This window comes from Episyrphus balteatus, chromosome 4 (assembly GCF_945859705.1).
Source record: "Episyrphus balteatus chromosome 4, idEpiBalt1.1, whole genome shotgun sequence".
Lineage (NCBI taxonomy): Eukaryota > Metazoa > Arthropoda > Insecta > Diptera > Syrphidae > Episyrphus > Episyrphus balteatus.
The window spans coordinates 46,277,609-46,296,452 of record NC_079137.1 but is presented as its reverse complement, the minus strand read 5'-3'; the positions used below and the strand labels follow the sequence as shown (position 1 = coordinate 46,296,452).

Genomic DNA, 18,844 nt, shown 5'->3' with positions numbered 1-18,844 from the left:
TTTAAAAAGTCCTTTCCTAATTTTAAAAACAACTTTTAAAACTTGTTGTTTACAATTTTAGAAAATTAATGATAAAATAAATTAAAATTATTCTGTTATGAATGCAATAAATCAATGTTTAATTTAAATTTGTTGAAAGATTTGTCTTTTTTCACCAGAGATTAGAGGTTCGAATCCCAAGCAAGCCCAATCCTTCTTCCAACTTCACTGACAATTTTTTTTCAATGCTATCAAATGGTCAATTTTGAATAGCATTTTTTGAATAACATTTTTTGAATGCAAATAAATTGAAATATTTTTTTTTTTTATTTAAAATTAAAGTAAAAACAAAAAATCGAATCATCTCATAATCATAATGTTGGTCGGAATAAATTCCTCAAATTACAGTCAAAAATCGATGAAATTTTACCTAAAAATATGAGGAAAAAACGGCAAATATTTGACGAAATTCTCGATTTTGACAGTGAATTCAGCACATCCGAATTTACTAGAAAATGTGGGAGTGGGTCTTCAGTGATGACTTAATGATGACTGATTTTCATTTTGAAAGTAATTTTTTTGTTTGACTTATTGATGGAGGCACTAACTCAAAAAATAAAAACATGTACAAAGTTTAAGAAAAAATCTAAATGTCAGTATTGTTAAGTTCTTCTTAATGAACTTTACTTCCCAAAAAAAAATTGAACAACTTACTTACAGTTTTTGACATTTAAATCGAAATATAAAATAAAAGCTAAAGGTCATGTTTCCACATTGCATATGTTTTCAAAATACACAGTAAACACCTTCTATCTCGTAAAAGTCAAATATTAAACAATGAAAATAAGAAATCAAGAGGTGTTTATTATAAAAAAAAAAAAATCCCTTCTCATATTTGCACAAGTGACGACTATATACGTTGTCGTTTTTTTTTTTCTTTTCTTTTATAAAAATTTTTCATTCATAAGCCCACATTTTCATATGAATAGGGAATATATTTACACAGTTTCCTTATAATTACTGTGCTGTTCTAATTTTCCTTATTTTTTTTTTACTGTATTCTCAGAATCTCTTTTACAAACATTCTTTTATTTACTTAATTAGACCTTCCATGAACAAAAAAAAAATCTGTATGATTTACAGAATAACATGTATAATTTTTTATAGAAAAATCAACAATACCGGGAAGAGGCTGAATTTTTAAAAACAAAAAAAAAACAACAAAATAATGCTCGTGGATATTATAATGAAGTCATTTTTCTCAAATTTCTATTCCTTACAATTTTAAAGTTGAATAAATATAAAATTTAAACTTTAAAGACAAAAATCAATCTTTAAGTGGTTGTTTATATTTTTTTTTTTCTAAACAGGAAGGACTTAACGACCTATATAAACAAAATATCAAAAAAATATTTATATTGCCATCTTATAAGCTCTTCAAAATAAAGGTCAAAAAAACAAAATAAAATATAATAAACAAACCCAACAGGACTCTATTTTTCTGATGTGCCATAAAAGAACATAAAAATTGTCTTGATACACACAACATTGAACTTAATGTTTCCTCGCCACTTCACGAAAAAAATATCCATAGAAATTCGACTAAGAGAGAGAAAAAGCGAGCACTTTTTGTTTACATCTGTTGTTTAGTATTTCCTTTTTTGTTGTTGTTATTTTCTACCTTTAATCGTATTAGAAGAAACGACAAAGAAGAAGAATCCACCAACCAAAACGATATAAATGTGTTATTTTTATTTCTTTTACGGTCACCCTTCAACACTGTTCACTCTGGTGTATACTTACTATTTTTTTTCCCAGTTTTTTTTTTTTTTTTCTTAGAAATAAATATCGACGACAAGTCGTCTTTTAGTGCACACATCACCATCAAATCCAGACCAAAGGCGGCAATATTCATTGAATAAAGAGAACGAAAAGAACTTCAAAACAAATACCTATAGCTTCTTGATGTTGTTACCTTTTCAATGGCGCATTCCTAGGTTGTTATCGTTTTCCGTTTCCGTTTCACAATAAATAACACAGAGCGTCTTTCTATACACAGATCGTCGTATCTTACCTTTCTCAAGGTTGAATTTTTTTTTTTTTATTTCACCGCCTCCTCCACTGCCATCTCCTCCGTTGATCCATTCGTTGTGTTGAAAGAGTTCTCCGTGTGAACTGATTGATGGGAAACGTGAGGGTAGAAGGCTATTCATTAATTATAGAGGTGCTCTCTGATCGGGGTACCTCGTTGCCTCTGCACAAAAGAAAAGTCAGCTAGTCCCCAAAAAAGAACAAAAAAAAAAAGAAAAACACATTGACTGGAAATTTTCCGTCTTAAAATAAAAAACGCCATACATTGTCGGTAGTTTGGTGGATTCAATGCTTGATTCGATTGAATTCGATTTGGTTTGTTATTGGTTCGCATTTTTACAGAGAATAAAGCTCAAAATCACTTTATCTTAATTTATAGATATTTTTGTAGGTATGTCCTCTGTTGTACCATCTTTTCTACGTCGTTGGTTGGAGCTATCGTGTGTTGTCAACAAAATAGGACACCAATCGAGTATATAAATTTAAAGACTTTTTTGTTCAGTTTTTTTTTTTTCAAGAAAAATTGATTTTATTTTTAAATTTTATTTTTTTTTTCTATAAAAGGCGTGGTTGTTGTTGTTATTCTATTACTTTTTTACTGAAAAATAAAAGAAAAACAGAGATTATATCCCAATCACGTGTGTGTTTATATTTCTTTCTTAAATTGCACGTGATATGTCCTCCATTCACTAAAAGAAATCAAAAAAAAAAGAAAGAAAAACAGAAAAATCACAAAGAAAAATAAATAAGCAAAAAGAATTAAAAAAAAAAAGAAAAAATATGAAAAAGTAAACATACTCTTGAAGATATGTATCCTTTTAAGGACGAACAAAAAAAATAAACTCTGAAAACGAAGATGCAACACAAAATGAAAAAGAAGATGAATAAAAAAAAAAAATACAAAAAAAAAACTCAAATAGAGGACATCGTCCTCATGAATACTAGAATATGCTTCTTCTTTCTGTTTTTTTTTGTTGTTGTGTTCATTTTTTTTTTATTTCAAAAACAGTGCTCATGTGCTCCTCTTCTTCTATACTTTGTTCTGATGCTTTTGCCAACTGGAATTTTTGAATTCTATTTAAGCTCTGTTGGTAGGTAGTTAATTAGTGCGCTTACATGATAACTATCATATAAATGAGAAAAACAGGATGAAATACAAAGAAGAGTGCAATTGTAGAGACAAGGATATCATATAGAGAAAATTCATTGACAAAAATATTATGTTTATAATAAAAAATGCTTAAGATTTGAAAGTAAAAGAAGATTTATAACATAGATCAGGACATTTTTAATAAAATTGTCAAAGAATTTTAATTTTTAGAAAATTGAGTAATTTGAGTCGAAGACTACACGAAAAAGCTATTAAAAGCTGAGTCGACACTTTCTTTTGCCTTTCTTGGTCTTGACTATAATAATTTTGAATCTGCTCTTACTTTTTTACCTAGTTTTTCGAGTATTTGAATAAGAATTTCTAAAAGATTTCATACCATTGTTTATATTTGTATAGTTTCCTTGGTGGTTTCTCAAATTTTTAACCTTTTGAACTTGTTTCTTAGAGTATTTTCTTTGTATATGAAAGTACCAGCTAAAACGGTCTCACATTTTATCATGAAATAAGTTTTTTTTTTATAAAAATTAAAAACAAACGGCCACAAAAAATTGCCAACTTCGTAAAAGTATTACATTCTTATTAGTTCAATTTAAAATGATTTTTTTTTTTCAATCTTTTCTTATGATGGGCTGTGATGAGTTGTCCTGTGATGATATGAGATGAGATATGTTGGGTTGATCTGATAAGAAAGTATTGGGCAAACAACTGGGGAATAAAGTCTTTACTCTTTAGTTAGTGCTTCAGTCTTTGCTGGAAGATAAAGTGATGGACCAAAAAATGAAATAATTATCATAAGTGAAAATCCTACATCTCTGTAATGACTATTTATTGTTTGGTTGCTCTGGAGGCAGAAGAAGCTCCGGATTTTGCTATTTATTTTTATTCAACTACGTCCCAGTAATCTCCAGTCACTTTATGAAAAACTCTCGGCGTTTCGCTAATATACCTTGTAGTAATCAGCTTTTATGTGTTCTAGCCCGTAGTTATTTTGCAATAAATTGTTTTCGCTGTTGCCGCCTGCACAACAACTTAAACTTCAAATCTATTACTGATATAATAGTGGATTGCCGCAGGGTTCAGTTTTAGCTCCATCACTCTGATGCAATTTTTTTTTTATTTCCTTTCAAGAACACTTTCATATTTGAATTCTTGTATACTTACAAAATATACAAAAAAAACTGCTATCTCTTTTTAAAGTTGTTTGTCATTTCGTGAACGTACCTATGTTTTTTTTTTGTAAAAATCCTGATGATACTAAAAGCAGTTTATTGTTCTACTACTATTTTAATATTTTGTTTGACACTACTGTAAAGGAGAAAAGCTAATGATAAAAAATTTCATTTCGGGAACGTTCTAAAACTGCGAATCTGACAAATATAACACCAAGATTATCACAAGAAAGAAAACAGAAATAAAACCAAGATTATCAATTTATTTTTCTTTTCCATTAGTTACTTAAATTCATTTAAAAAAATTACACTCTATTACTAAGTTTCTTACTATAAATTGTTCCCAAAATTACTGTTCCTGAAAAAACTTGTATTTTCTTAGCTTTAGCAAAACTTAAAAAAATATATTATATTTTTCTTAAATATATTTAAGTGAACAACTTTTTAGTTACCAACCACCAAAATGCATTGAATTCCTTTCAATTTTAATTATTATTTTAAATCGTTTTCCAGAAAACCATTTCATACTTCCGAATGTTTAAATGTTTATTTCAACCACATTTTTATGAGTTCGTTATTCTTTTTTTTTTTTATTTAATAAAATTTGTTTGCGTTCCTCAATCTCTCATTGCAAATAATTGCTCATAGCAACCGACAGAAATAAATGTATTCTTTTTAAAGTATAACAACTTTTGTTAAACAAAATTAACATTAATTCCTGGAGACATTTTCAAAACAAAAAGGTGCTTTCGAAAACATATTTAAATACTATAATGACAACGAAATTACTCGGAATGTTTCCATTATAATTTTGTGACAGATTACTTAAAAAGTGATAAATTTTTATCAAAGACATGAAAATAAATCTTAATTTTTCCAAAAACATGTTGTTCAATTTTCAAAATACACTTGTTTTTCAAAAATTATATCATCTGATTTTGATAAACAAAAAAGAAAACTTAAAAAAAAAAATATTTAAACAAATAGGTACACGAAGTAGAAAAATTAAAAAAAAAAAAATAAAGAACAACTGAACTGACTTTTGTGTATTTGCCTTTGGCACAAACAACAGGAAATATATCTTGTTTTGTACTTTTCTTTTTTTTTTCACTTTTCATTTAACGATAGCTCGTTCGAAAAAGCCAAAAACCAATAAAAATTACGTTCGGTATATTTGCGGCAACAATCAAAACCACAACCTCAATCTTGGAATCTCCTAAAGTTTTCATTTCATTTAAATTATGTTGCTCATAAAAATTTCAATTTCATGAACATGTAGATAAATTAACCAAACAAAAAGGAAAGAAATAAGAATGAAAATTTCAATAATTGATTGAATTGATTTACAAAATCAATTAAAAAAATTTTATATGACACTGGCAATGGGTGTATTTTATATTTTATTTATTAGCAAATTCCATGATGTTAAAGCTTGGAGGTTAATTTTGTTTTAAAAGCGAAATGATGATACTAAATTTAAAAAGAATAACAACAAACTATAATGTGGTTTTGTATTTGTGAGGAACTACAACTTACAAAATTTAGATGAAACAAAAATGTCTAATTCGATTGTATAAAGAATTGTGGTAAATAGTATTTTTTTTTTTGTTTTGTTTTTGAAACGAACTTCCTGTAAATATTTTACCACGTAGATCACATGCATTTTAAATATTTTATTGCAGTTTTCTGAGAAATCGATTCGATATAGAATTTATTTATTTATCAATAGGATGAATAATTGTTGTAAACTTTAAATACATAAAATAAGTTTTTCAAGTTTGATTAGCGAGAATTCATCAATAGATGAAATTGACCACCTATTTAAGTTTATTTTGATTCATTTCTTCTTCTTCTTCCTTTTTCTCGGCGCTGTTATGATCTCGATGTCGAGGGGATCATAACTATCCCACGTAACTGCTTCACACTAGTGATCCGCCTGTGGGGTTCGCCGGGTTGACCTCAGAAATCGGCGGCAAGCCTCCCGGTTTTGTATTGTTCCATTTCTAAGGCCAACTGAATGCTGGTGGTTTTGCATTTGCTTGTACCAGGAGTTTTTAGGCCTACCTTTCTTTCTATTTCTATTTTATTTTGATTCATTTATTGTAAACAACTTTTAGCATTTTGAAGACATTTTTTGGGTTTGTTGTTTAAGAAAAGAAGTAGCTCAAAAACGTATTTTTTCGATCTAATTCTTCTTAATTCAATCTTTATTTAGTCTTAAATTGGTATCTAGTTTCTGGCTACTTTATTTAATCTTTATTCTTTCTTTACTGTCCTTCATTGACTACCTTATATCCAGAGCATTCCAATTCTAAAGCCATTAACAGACAATTTGCTATTTCTAGCTCCCATATAAGTAAGGGGCAGCTCGCAAATTGTTTGCCGATGATTCGCAAAACTCAGATTTCAATTTTAAAAACATTTCGCAAATTAGCAAAACACATAAAAACACTATTTATGACAATTTTAAAGCATTTAAACTTTTTGCAACGGTGCGCAAATGCTATTATTTGTTGTAGACATTCGTTCAGTTAAAAAACAATTCCGAAATAAAAATAATACAATTACAGCAAATTTTCATAAATGACCGAAAAGTGCAAGGTTAGCAATAGATGAGGTGAAATATCACCTTCGACACCAATTTTCTTTTAAATATTTGTAAAACAACACAATCGAATTTCCAAACAATTAATTTTGTGTTCACAAATATCCAAATTATTGAAAATAACTTTGCAAAAGTGTCGCAAATTGTTGAAAAAAAGGCGAACCTCTTTCCAAACATATTTTTAACTTTTAATCAATGATGTAACCAAACAATGATTTTCATGTTCGCAAATATGATAATGGTTAAATATGCGTCAGCACAAATGCAAACCCAGCTTATTTTTAATTTAAGGACTTAGAAAACAAAAGTAAAAACAGCCAACTTTTAAAACGATCAATTTTATTTTCGCAAACATGAAAATAATTGAAAATGTATTTGCGCAAAGAGATGTGAAACTATTAGCGACCATATTTTAATTTTTAAATTTTTTTGGACGAAAAAAAAAAAAATAATGAATTTCCCAATCGATAAATGTTAATGTTCGCAGATATAAAATGATTGAAAATGCTATTTCGCAAACTCGTGAAAAAAATGCGAACACATTTTTGCGAGCTTATTTTTAACGTTTAATTCTTTGGAACAGTACGAATAATAACATTTGATTTGCCAAACGATCAATTTTATGTTCGCAAACATACACATAATTGATTTTGCATTTGCGCAGGTATGACAAGTTGCAAGACCTATTTGCAAACCTATTTGCGAGCATTTTTGTGACTTTTAATGATCGAGGTGACATAAAACAAAAAATCCATTTGACAAATGATTGATTTCATCTTCGCAAACATACAAATTAAAAACTGTCGGTTTCGCAAATGTTGCAAAATGTCTCTATTGAACTTGTACTGTTGAGCCTGGTCTTTAAAAAAATTCTTTTGTCATAATTTAGCAAACGAAAGCAACCCAAGGTTTTTTGCCAACTTTAAGTTAAATGGTTTAAATATGATGAGAGCTACTTGACTCCATTGAGAATAGAGTTCAAGATCAAAACCCTGAAGTGTCAAAATCAAATTTAAAATACTTGCTTATAAATTTACATCTACAAGCTATTTAAATTTATTAATAATTTCAATTCTTATGGAAATATTACGTCCTTAGCTATAACCGCATCTCCGTCATAAACACTCCCACTAAAATCCTTCTCTTCTAATTCCAAACAGAATTTAGCCTTCATCACCATCTCCAGATAAGAAAACATTCAAATTTATTTCATCAAAATGTCCTTCGAATATCCCAAATTTTCAACACTGCACAAAATAAACTACCGTCCTTCACCCTAAACTTTATCCAAAATGTGAGATGTTGATGATGATAAAAAAAAAATCACCCTCTGCGAATGCCAAAAATCAAAAAAAAAAAAAAAATAACTGTTATTCAACTTGACATTGCCACTGCAAGATAACTACATAAAAAATACCCCCCAACCAAAACGAAATTAGGTCAAAACAGACATAACTCTAAAAAGCTGAAAAGTGATTATTAAACTTTTCGTCCTGGCTTGCTGCTGCATGTTGTGTTGAAAGTTCTTTTACAGAGCTGACCGCTATCAATCTCTAGGATATAAGAGAAACTTTATTCCACGATTTATTGTAGAATTATCTTCAAATTTTAAAATGTGCAAGTTTTGTGAAGAAGAAGAATTCATTAACGAGTATATTGTCCGTGTAAAAAAGTTTGTATGCATTCAGCACACTAAGTTTTTCAGATAAAGAAAAACTCTTGCAATTTATCAAAAACCATTATTGTGTCCAGCATGGAAAAATAAAAAAAAAAAAACAACAACAAACAAAAAAATAAATAATGAAATGATTGAGACATGACATGATGACGATGATGATGACGACAGCCACAGACTGATGAAACATATCCTTGAAAGTGCAATGCAAACTATCACTACATACATTAGACTTAATAATACAAATTAAAAAAAAAAAACTTGACCTTACAGGGTGAAATTGTTAGAATGGGAATCTGTTTTAGTACATTTTTTTTTTTGCAAAAAAAGTTATCTTGACAAATGAGGCATAGTTTAGTGCAAATTTAAAACGAGGATTGCCATATCCAGCAGACAATCATGACGCTTCTAACGATACATCATTTGTTAAGCTAAGTTAAGTAGTTTAGAAGTTATGATGGAACAAACATTGCCAATAACTTCGAAAAAGTTAAAATCTTAATTTTGAAATGATTAAATTCAAGTTCAAATATTTCAACTTTCCCCAAACCCAATTTTAAAATATTTCACTCTAGTAACAAGCTCAATGTCAGCTTTCATTTGCTATCAAACTAGTTGGTACACACTCTTTACAAGGCTCGATAGTAAAATAAAAACTGTCCTTGCCACCTTTAAACAATCTTTTATTCACCACAAAAGACTATGAACTCATTCCTTTATTTCAGTCAGAAACTTGAACTCGTCCATTGATATCTGTCAGAATTTGGGTAAACAAACAGATCCACAGAGCGCCATCGCTTATTCAACTGTTTTGACAGTTAATTGACAGAATAAATGGCATGTTCGCCGACCTGAAATTGCGAAATCGATATCAAGGATGAATTAAACAAATAAAAAAAGTAGTAGATTGTTTTCTCTGACACTAAGTCGCATTACAATTATGAACATTTTAAAAAATATTTGGTATAATTTTTACATGAAACACCCTTTGTTTATAAATTATTGTCCTAGATAAGGGAAAATTCCACTGAACTTAAAAAAAAATTCTACTTTCTCTTGTTTTGTTTTTAATTGTCAAATATCACTGGCGCCCCCATGTGCGAATAAAAAAAAATACTGTGGGATGATTTCTTAAGGTATTTGACTCAGAGACTGTAGGGGGCAAACAGAACTACAGTGGACTCTCGCTAACTTGAACATACGATAACTTGAACAATCCAATAACTTGAACATCCTATTGTCTTGAACTTTTTTATTGCTGACTCTATAAGTTGAATAATTTAAATATTTGAAGCTCTTTAACTTGAACAAATAAATTGTATTCCAACAGAAGTTTGAATTTCCTCAATGTAGGAAACTTCTTTTGCAATCGTGTTTTATGTCATTTACATTAATTTATAATAAAAAATTGAATTCGGGCAAAAACGAAAACTTTTTATATGTTCCAGTATCTTGAACAATCCAATAACTTGAACAGGCCTGGTTTCGTATGTGTTCAAGTTAGCGAGATTCCACTGTAATAATAATGTAAACAATCCAAGGTGAAATTATATTTTTTTTTCAACGAAAGTGGCGCCACCACTCTGTAAATCGTCTCTTTGTAGAAATGACATTTTGTTTATTATCCTAGAATAATAATTCAGATATTTATGAAGTTTTGATACATTTCGCCTGATGTCTGAGATTAAGTGAGGTCAATGAATGCAATGTTATTTTACAATAATTAAAATATCAATTTTTTTTTTCGTCCGTCAGTCAGGGAAAAGAAAAACATTCTCGATTAATAATGAGTCTAAAAATGATAGGAATGTGTTAAAAAAATTTCTTCCTTATATAATCTCTTTTTAAATGTCTGACATATTCATTTTCATGTGTGCAATATACATATTTGTAAAATGAATTATTTACTCAAAAAAAGTGTTAAGTGAAGTCTTAATTCAGGCAATTATTTATTTTTTTTTCGAAAAATTAAAAATGCATAAGGAATTTTGTCTGTAATTTGTAAAAAAAAAAAGAAATGCAATTTATTACTCATGAAGTCCAAAAATTATATATTGCAACATACACGAGCCAAACAGAATTTTAATGGGAACACATTTTTTCCTGTTTTTGTTGTTATTATTAAAATAAATTCTTATACGAATGTGTAATTATAGAAATAGAATACGATGAATGGTATATCAATTTTATAACTCGACAACTCAGAAATTGGTATATTTTAAGTGTGGAATATTTTTGTTATATAATTTTTTATATTTTTATATGTATATATTTTTTTTTTTTTTGAGGAAATCAATTTTCTAGATGCGTGTTGTTTGGTTTAAGGAAGATTGTCTTTAGGTAATTTAAAATAAAAAGCAATAATATCCCTAGAAATTAAAAAAATTGATAAAATCATTTGAAAATATTTTTTTTTTAAATAACAGTCATTTGAGACAATAAAGCTATAAATTCAAATTTTTTTGGGAGAAAATTTTTTCAGGTCCCAGAAACCCATAACTAGATAAGTATTTTCGAAAAAATATGTCTGTTTTTTTTTTTTTAAACAGATTCATCTGTTCCACCATTTCTTCTAAACTACTTATTGTAATTTGACAAATGAGGTATTGTTGCAAGTGTCTTGCTTGTTCGCTGGTCATAAGCTATATGAAATTGCAATAAACTGAATATGTATGTATGTATATTGGATCTTCACCAAAAAAAAAAACCAATATCAATATAACATTTTTTAAATATCAAATTAACATTTTTTTTAAATATTAGCAAAAAATGTTTTAATGTATTTTATGATAACACTGGTCGGCAAAAAAACAAAAAAAGTCGGGAGCAAGAACTCTGTAAGTTGATTTTAATAAACTTGAGTGTGCTGAATTCAAAACAGTTTACAGTTTTTTCCATCGCGTCTAGTTTTTGAGCTCTGCTCATCACAATTTTAGCTATAAAGTCCCAAAAACAAATTTTAAATGAAATGTTTTTTGACATTTGATCTAAAAATATTATTTTTCCGTAATATTTTGCTATTTTTTAAACCGAATCAGGAGTCGAAAACTGAAATTTACTTCAAATCTGCTTCAAAAACCATAAGTTACCTTAACCACCAAGATTTTGAGATATCATACCTTTCTATACCAAATATCTTTTAGAAAAAAATAATTTTGAAAATAAAATAAACGTATTTAAGACGATAAAATATGGCTTTTGAATATTGCATATGTAGTTTTCGAAAAAAAAAAAATTGAACGTTGCTGAAATTCAACGCCAAAAGTACCACAAAACGCGTTTTTGACCTGTTAATATTAAAATATTTCGAAAACTTGACGTGCCAGTGAAATTTTGACTTCAGATTCGGAATCAGCAGACAAAAATCCTTTAGAAAAGTATGGTTTGGTTCAAGCTCCATTTACGTTGCCGACCAGACCAGTGTAGTTAAAATATTAAAACAATATATTCAAATATTACATTTTTGAATTTTTTTACAAATATCTTACTATCAATTTTTCATTCCCAATTATTGAAAAATTTTAAATAAAAAACTCTTTGTGTTTTTTCGAAGTTAAATGTATGATTTACTGAAAAATTTGATCGGCAATAAGATTTTACTTCACATAGTTTGGAGGAAAATAACAAAACAATTATATCACCTATAATAGAAAAAATAATATCACCACTATTTTATAAAAAATATTCACTTTCAGTGATGTTTTGTTTGATTTTAAAGAAAAAAAGAAAGAAAATACTTAATATATTAAAAATAATAAAACAGAAAAAGAAAGAAAAATTATTATAATAAACTGAAACGTAAAATCTAGTCAACATTGATATTTTTATTGTCAAAGTCAAATGTTCACTATCCACCTAAAATTAAAAAATGTCAAAAATCAAAATTGAGTTTACCTTAAAAATTAAAAATTAATTGTTATTTAATAAATAATTGTTTTCACTTTTCGCAATTTTGTTTGCTTGTATTAATTTAAATTTTTACACCGTTACGGGTGTGACACGTTTACTCGTAATTGACATGACGCATGGTATTTTTTATAACGTCATGCATAATTAAATATTGTTATGCTTCTATGCTTGATATAGTTACGTTACGAGTGCGACATAATAAATATGTACGTGATTTTATAATAAGTTATGAAATTTCTAAAAAAAAATGCAAAGCTTTTTTTATGTTGTTTTGTTAATTATTTTGCAAAAATTCATTCGAATCATTTTTCTTTACAAAATATTATCAAAGTAAAAAAAAGTAAGAACAAAACTTTGTACCTAAAAAAGACTAAAATCTTCTTTGATAAAAAATCCGTCTTATGGAAAATTTTAATTTTGCAAACGAGTGTTTTCTTTCCTCCTCGAAAAACACCCTTTTACATAAAATAATTTTATTAGTTCTATTGATTCCTGTTCCCTTTGTAAAATAAAACACTAGGGTACTATTTTCTTTTTAAGATATACGTTAGCAATCCTCACCAATTTTCTCTGACCCTTAAATAAAAGGGTTTTTCCTAAGATATTGTTACGCTATCTTTAGATTTTTGCCATTATGTTAGATTATTACTAGTTTCAATCAGGTACTTTTTTTAAAACTGATTATGGCGAAAACTTCACTGCAACCTTTTTAAACTTTTTTAAGAATTGTCACAAATTTTCCCTGGTTTCTAAAAAAAACCATTTATAAAAAAATAGGCTTATCGAGTGCAATATTTTATTTCTGTGTTAAATAAAGCATTTTTATCAGTTTTCATTCAATTCTTTTTTATCTTCTATACATCATTTGTCGACATAGTAGTCAACTTGCGATAACAACAAACTTGTCTTTTTTTTTCTGAAATGACCACATACATTATCTAAAATGTTAAGCATTTGCGTTGTGACGTGCTTGAACAAAATCAGAGTTTCGATAGTTCTGAGTGCGTTTCTAGAATAGCTACATATTGACCTCACTTTCTGAGGATTTCAATTATCCCCCTTTTCCCCTTTATTAGGTAAACAATTTTATATATTTCAATCAATTTTCACCTCTCTTATTTAAATAATGAATTCCTATAAATAAATCCACAAAAAAATATATTTTCTGCATAATCAATAAAAAAAACAAGAAAAAAACTAAGAACAAAAAAACACTGACCCAAATCTCCTAGTCTTAAACTTTCATAATACAAAACGGGCACAGGTGCTTTTTTTTTAGTTTCAAACAATCTTGTATGAAACAAACATATTTTTCTTGTATTTAGTATTTTTTTTTTTTTTTTTTTTTTGCAAAAAAACAAAAATCACTCGAAATTTTAAGAAATATTGTTCGTCTACATTAACCAGAACAACATATTAAACGTGTGTAGGAAGGTCCAAGAAATCAACTTCGCTGTAGCTTTTATGAAATATCTTTTCACAAGTTTCCACTTTTTTTTTTGTTTTTTTTTCCTTTTGATTATGTTTTATTCCTAGTATTCATTCATTTTTGAAGGTAAAAAAAAAAAAATACTATTTTGAGTGCACCTACTTACTCTTCTCCCAAGAAACCCACAAATTACCAATCAATTCAAAGAAACAACAAGAAAAAAAGAAAAGTATCTTCAAAGATCGATCTTTTTTAAAAATAAAACATAGACTCTATGGCAGCCAAACAAACAAACATAATTATTAGCAATAGAGTGCCTCACTCAGGTCTCTCGGGTAAAAATACAAAAACAAAAAAAAAAACCACAAGTTATTCCTCATATCAGACAACGACCTTGCGTGTGTGTGGTCTAATATCCATTAGACAAAAAAGATGGTTATGCTAAACACTTATGAGGCTATTGGGTTCAATTCCATCAAAACCCACCTCCCCCCTTTCCACACATGACAATAGAGAGACAAACGAGTATTAAGCAAGTTGATAAATAGAAAAATAAACTATTGTAAATCAATATCTAGCTGTTTTTCAATTTCCTTTTCCGGATGTGTATATTGCTACTGCTGCCATGATAGATAAACGGTATCCGAATGAACTATTTCTATTGACAGCCATCTATTATGCCGGATATTAATTACACAAATTGAATACACACTTTCACTCACTATTTTATACCCTCTCAGACCTAGTTTTTTTTCCCTCACCATCACCCCAACCTCAAATGCAAACAAGCCAAGTATAGCTTTAGAATAGAATACTACAATTATTTTCTTGCCCTACAGATCCAACAAAACTAAGTGCCAGTAGGAGCGTATTGAAGAAAATAAATTTTTCCACAACTGATGTAATTTTCCTTGAAAATTTTCCTCCCATCCTGACCTGAGCCTGGCCAAGCCAGACTACCCAAGACTAAAAAAGAAAAACTGGGTACGGTATATCTCTTCACTTAAGGTGAGAGTGCAATCATCATCATTCGTCGTCGTGTACTTCTAAAGAAATAGAACCCCCTATTGCGTCTGGCCAGGTCCTTGTTGGTTAAAAAAAAAATGTAGGACACTTGACTTGTGTGGTGTTTAGGCTAGGCCGACAGTTTGAATATTAAGACCGTTAAGGCAACAGGTGGATGAATATTTTCCATTTTCCACAAAAATAAATTAACAATTTGCTACGAAATCCTTCCGTCTTGTAGGAATTTTAAACTTGACAACCTAAAGTGCCCAGCGCTCCAGCGTAAATAACAAAAAAAAAAAAAAAACAAAAAAACATCAAAATGAAAAGTAAAATACGTTACACAAGGAGCAAGAGCTTCAAGGAGATCCTTGGCTATAACTATGATAAGTAAGTGAGCTCTTACAAAAAAAAAGAGTGTGTGTGTGTGTGTTTTCTCCTTCATTCAGTTCAAAAATCGTTTTCGAAACCAACTTTTATTAACTTTCTTACTAATCTAATACATTTTTCTCTGTTTTTTAGTGATGACCAACCCGATTTGGGATTATCCAATTCCAACTATACAGCGAGCTCTAATTCTAGTCTATCATCTGGGGGTGGTTCTGAGAGCCCAAGTACCTCAATGGAACAAGTTGGTGGTCCAGTACCAATACCAACAACAATTACCACACACATTAGCAATAATTTGTTTAATTCAAATGTTGCCAATCATTCAAATTTAGCAACTGGACCCAACAAACAATGGGTTGATAGTGATGACGATGATGATTTAGCAAATGAAGTTGACTGGAGTTCGAATATTGCAGCTGAAGTGTTGGCAGCACTAACTGATGCTGAGAAAAAACGCCAGGAAATTATAAACGGTAAGTTGTTCATATTATCACTTTGGCAACCCTAATCAAATATTTCCCTTTTTTTTTTACTCTTTCAGAAATCTATCAAACAGAACGAAGTCACGTTCGTACCTTAAAACTCCTGGAGGGTATATTTATGCGACCACTCCAAGAGTGTGGTGTATTGCCACACGATCATTTGCATTTACTATTTCCGCCTGCCTTACTCTCACTCAAAGAACTCCATAGTTCATTTGAGCAAAAATTAAAATTGCGTCGTTTAGAGCATAATCATATTGTTCAACATGTTGGTGATTTGCTAGCTGGCATGTTTGATGGGCAATCGGGTGAAGAGTTGCGTGAACATGCTGCTAAATTTTGTGCACGTCAACAAATTGCATTGGAAGCGCTGAAAGAGAAACGACGCAAAGATGAAAATCTCCAAAGATTTCTAACCAAAGCTGAATCGCACAGAGCGTGTAGGCGTTTGCAATTGAAAGATTTGCTACCAACTGTGTTGCAGCGTTTAACCAAATATCCATTGTTATTTGAGAATTTGTATAAAATAACAAAACGTGTGGTGCCAGATGATCATGTTGAAGCGGAGGCAGTGCAACGTGCTTTGGATTATTCGAAAAGGATATTAGTTGATGTGAATCAGGCTGTGAAAATTGCTGAGGATGCACACAAGTGAGTTGTTGTTGTTTATTCTGTTTTTCATATTTTAACTGAATCTTTTCTTTTATTGTAGATTGCAGACAATACAGCGAAAATTAGACAGGTCAACGTTTGACAAGGAGGAATTTAGAGTAAGTTTTAGAAGTCCAAAACGAATTTTATCCTTATCGAACCAATTAATTGGTCTATAGTTTGACAGCCACATTGTAAAAAAGTTTTAAGGAATTATCTATATCTTAAGCAATAGCATTGTTCTGATTTTCAATTCGGAAGCTAATTTTGATTCACACTTTCGATTTGCTAAAAACTGTTTTAAATATTTGTCTTTCACTCTCGTAAAAGGCAATAAGGCATACTTACACTATTTACATTTTATGAATTCTTCTTTTTTTAATTTTTCTAAAACTTCTTATCGGATTCTACAGAGAATTTTCCAAAAAATCAATAATTATTGTCTCACTTGCCTCACAGATTATAATCTGTGAGGCAAGTTTAACCAATCTATTCGTAGCCCTGAGCTACTTGCAGATTGTTACAACATCTAGATATTATAAAAATCTGATGCGAAAAAACAAAATTTAATACAATCATTGTTATTTGTATAGAGTTAATTTCAGACCGAAATTCTGAAATCGAATAAAGTCTTAACATTTTTCTTAAAGACAGATTTTAAATGAATTTCAAAGATGCAGACTGACAAATTGTATCGAATTCAGGCAAATTGTATTTTGTACTCAAGGAGACGCATATGCATTAAATTCGGTACAATTGTATCGACTCTTCCACCCCTGAAGTTCCCTTCTTCAAAAAAAAAAAACTGAGGGTTGTATGCAAAACGATGAGTTCAACGGTTTACTCACTTTTCAAAGCACATATTTTATTGATTTCGATTTAAAAAAAATGGTTCTATTAATTACAAGCTATATTGCTCTCATTTTTGAATACGACCGGGAATGTAGCATTGGTTTTTTTAATAAAGTATGTTTTTTTTTTCTATAATTTTAGGGGATTTGGCTTTACAGTTTTTTCAATGTTCAAATTCATCACAAGCAATGGTATTGAATTACCCCTTACATGTGCACTTGCACATAGCTATCATAAATTTCAATCACTCCATTTGCATTGTATATAAAAAAATAAAACAGTAGGTATGCGGAAAATGACAATTTCATTCACCTGTTACTCGCTTTTTAAACTCTGAACGATGAAAATAAATATTTCGTTGAAACTCACATATTTGTCATATTATATAATATTAGCTTTTTCGCGTCAGTGCAATTGCATACCTATGCACGATTGTGAATAATATTCTTATATTCATTTTTATGTATTAGAGTAGGAAATTAATAATGATTGAAAGCAGATGGATAAACATGTTAACCAAAATAATAACAAGATGTTCGCTGTTAATTAAAAGCTGAATATGTTTGCAATTTTTTTGTAAAAAAGCACTGACATTCTTGAGTACGTCTTGAAGTAGACAACATCGAATAAATCTCTTATGAAAAAAAGAGATTTATTCGATGCAATTTTATTGAAAAACATATTTGCCTAATTCACGATTGTTGTTTCAAATTTGATTAATTTAACCTTTAACGTATACATTTTCATACGGGTGGTTTTTTCAAGAAGTCGAAATATATTAATGATCGAGTACTTCAAAAGATTTGGATCTTTTGTTTTATATCCCATTTCCAGATAAAACATTGTCCCTTATCGAAAAATTAATTTGGATTAATATAGACTTTTTTCAGAAGATATCTGATCAGTTCATTCAACTTATTTGTTTATTTATGTAGCCCAATGGTTTCGTAAGATCCCTTTATGTAGAAAATAAATGAGGCAACATAAATATATGCGTTTCTTAGCATTTGGAATTTATGTTACCACTGCAATATTTATACCACGAACAAAATAGTTTGAAAAGTTTAAAAACGGTATCATATATGTAAATATGGCAAACATTGCAAAAAAAAAGTTTTAAAAATGATCTCACGCCATACTATTTTTATGGCTCAAAATCGCATCTCCCTAAATTTTATTATTTCGATTTTGCTACATCAAAGTGACCTAAGATAACAATATTAAAAAAAAAAACTGATAACGATTTTAACTCTTTTATGGTTTTAAACCTTTTAACTGCACCATAATATGAAGGAATTTCAGTAAAAAAAATACCTTAGAGAAGGTATTATGATTCCCTAACGATTAAATTGCAAAGCCTCATACAAAATAAGACTTTTATTTGATATTGAACAAACAAATAATTTGCTTTTTGCAATTTGCATTTGTTTTTACTTGCGATACTGGGCAAATATGTATGGGATTCGTAAAAAAAAAATCGAACTCGAGATAACAAT

At 29.1% G+C, this 18,844-nt stretch overlaps 1 protein-coding gene across 5 annotated transcripts in view; it reads left to right on the top strand.

Moving 5' to 3' along the window:
• The window catches only part of LOC129918418 (uncharacterized), a 302,049-nt gene that overhangs the window by 225,202 nt on the left and 58,003 nt on the right, over positions 1–18,844 (top strand). For all 5 annotated transcript variants that reach the window (XM_055998935.1, XM_055998934.1, XM_055998933.1 and 2 more), the window contains 3 exons: positions 15,496–15,836; positions 15,905–16,496; positions 16,558–16,615. In XM_055998935.1, coding sequence (XP_055854910.1) covers positions 15,496–15,836; positions 15,905–16,496; positions 16,558–16,615 — 991 coding nt within the window. The remainder of the gene's footprint in view (positions 1–15,495; positions 15,837–15,904; positions 16,497–16,557; positions 16,616–18,844) is intronic.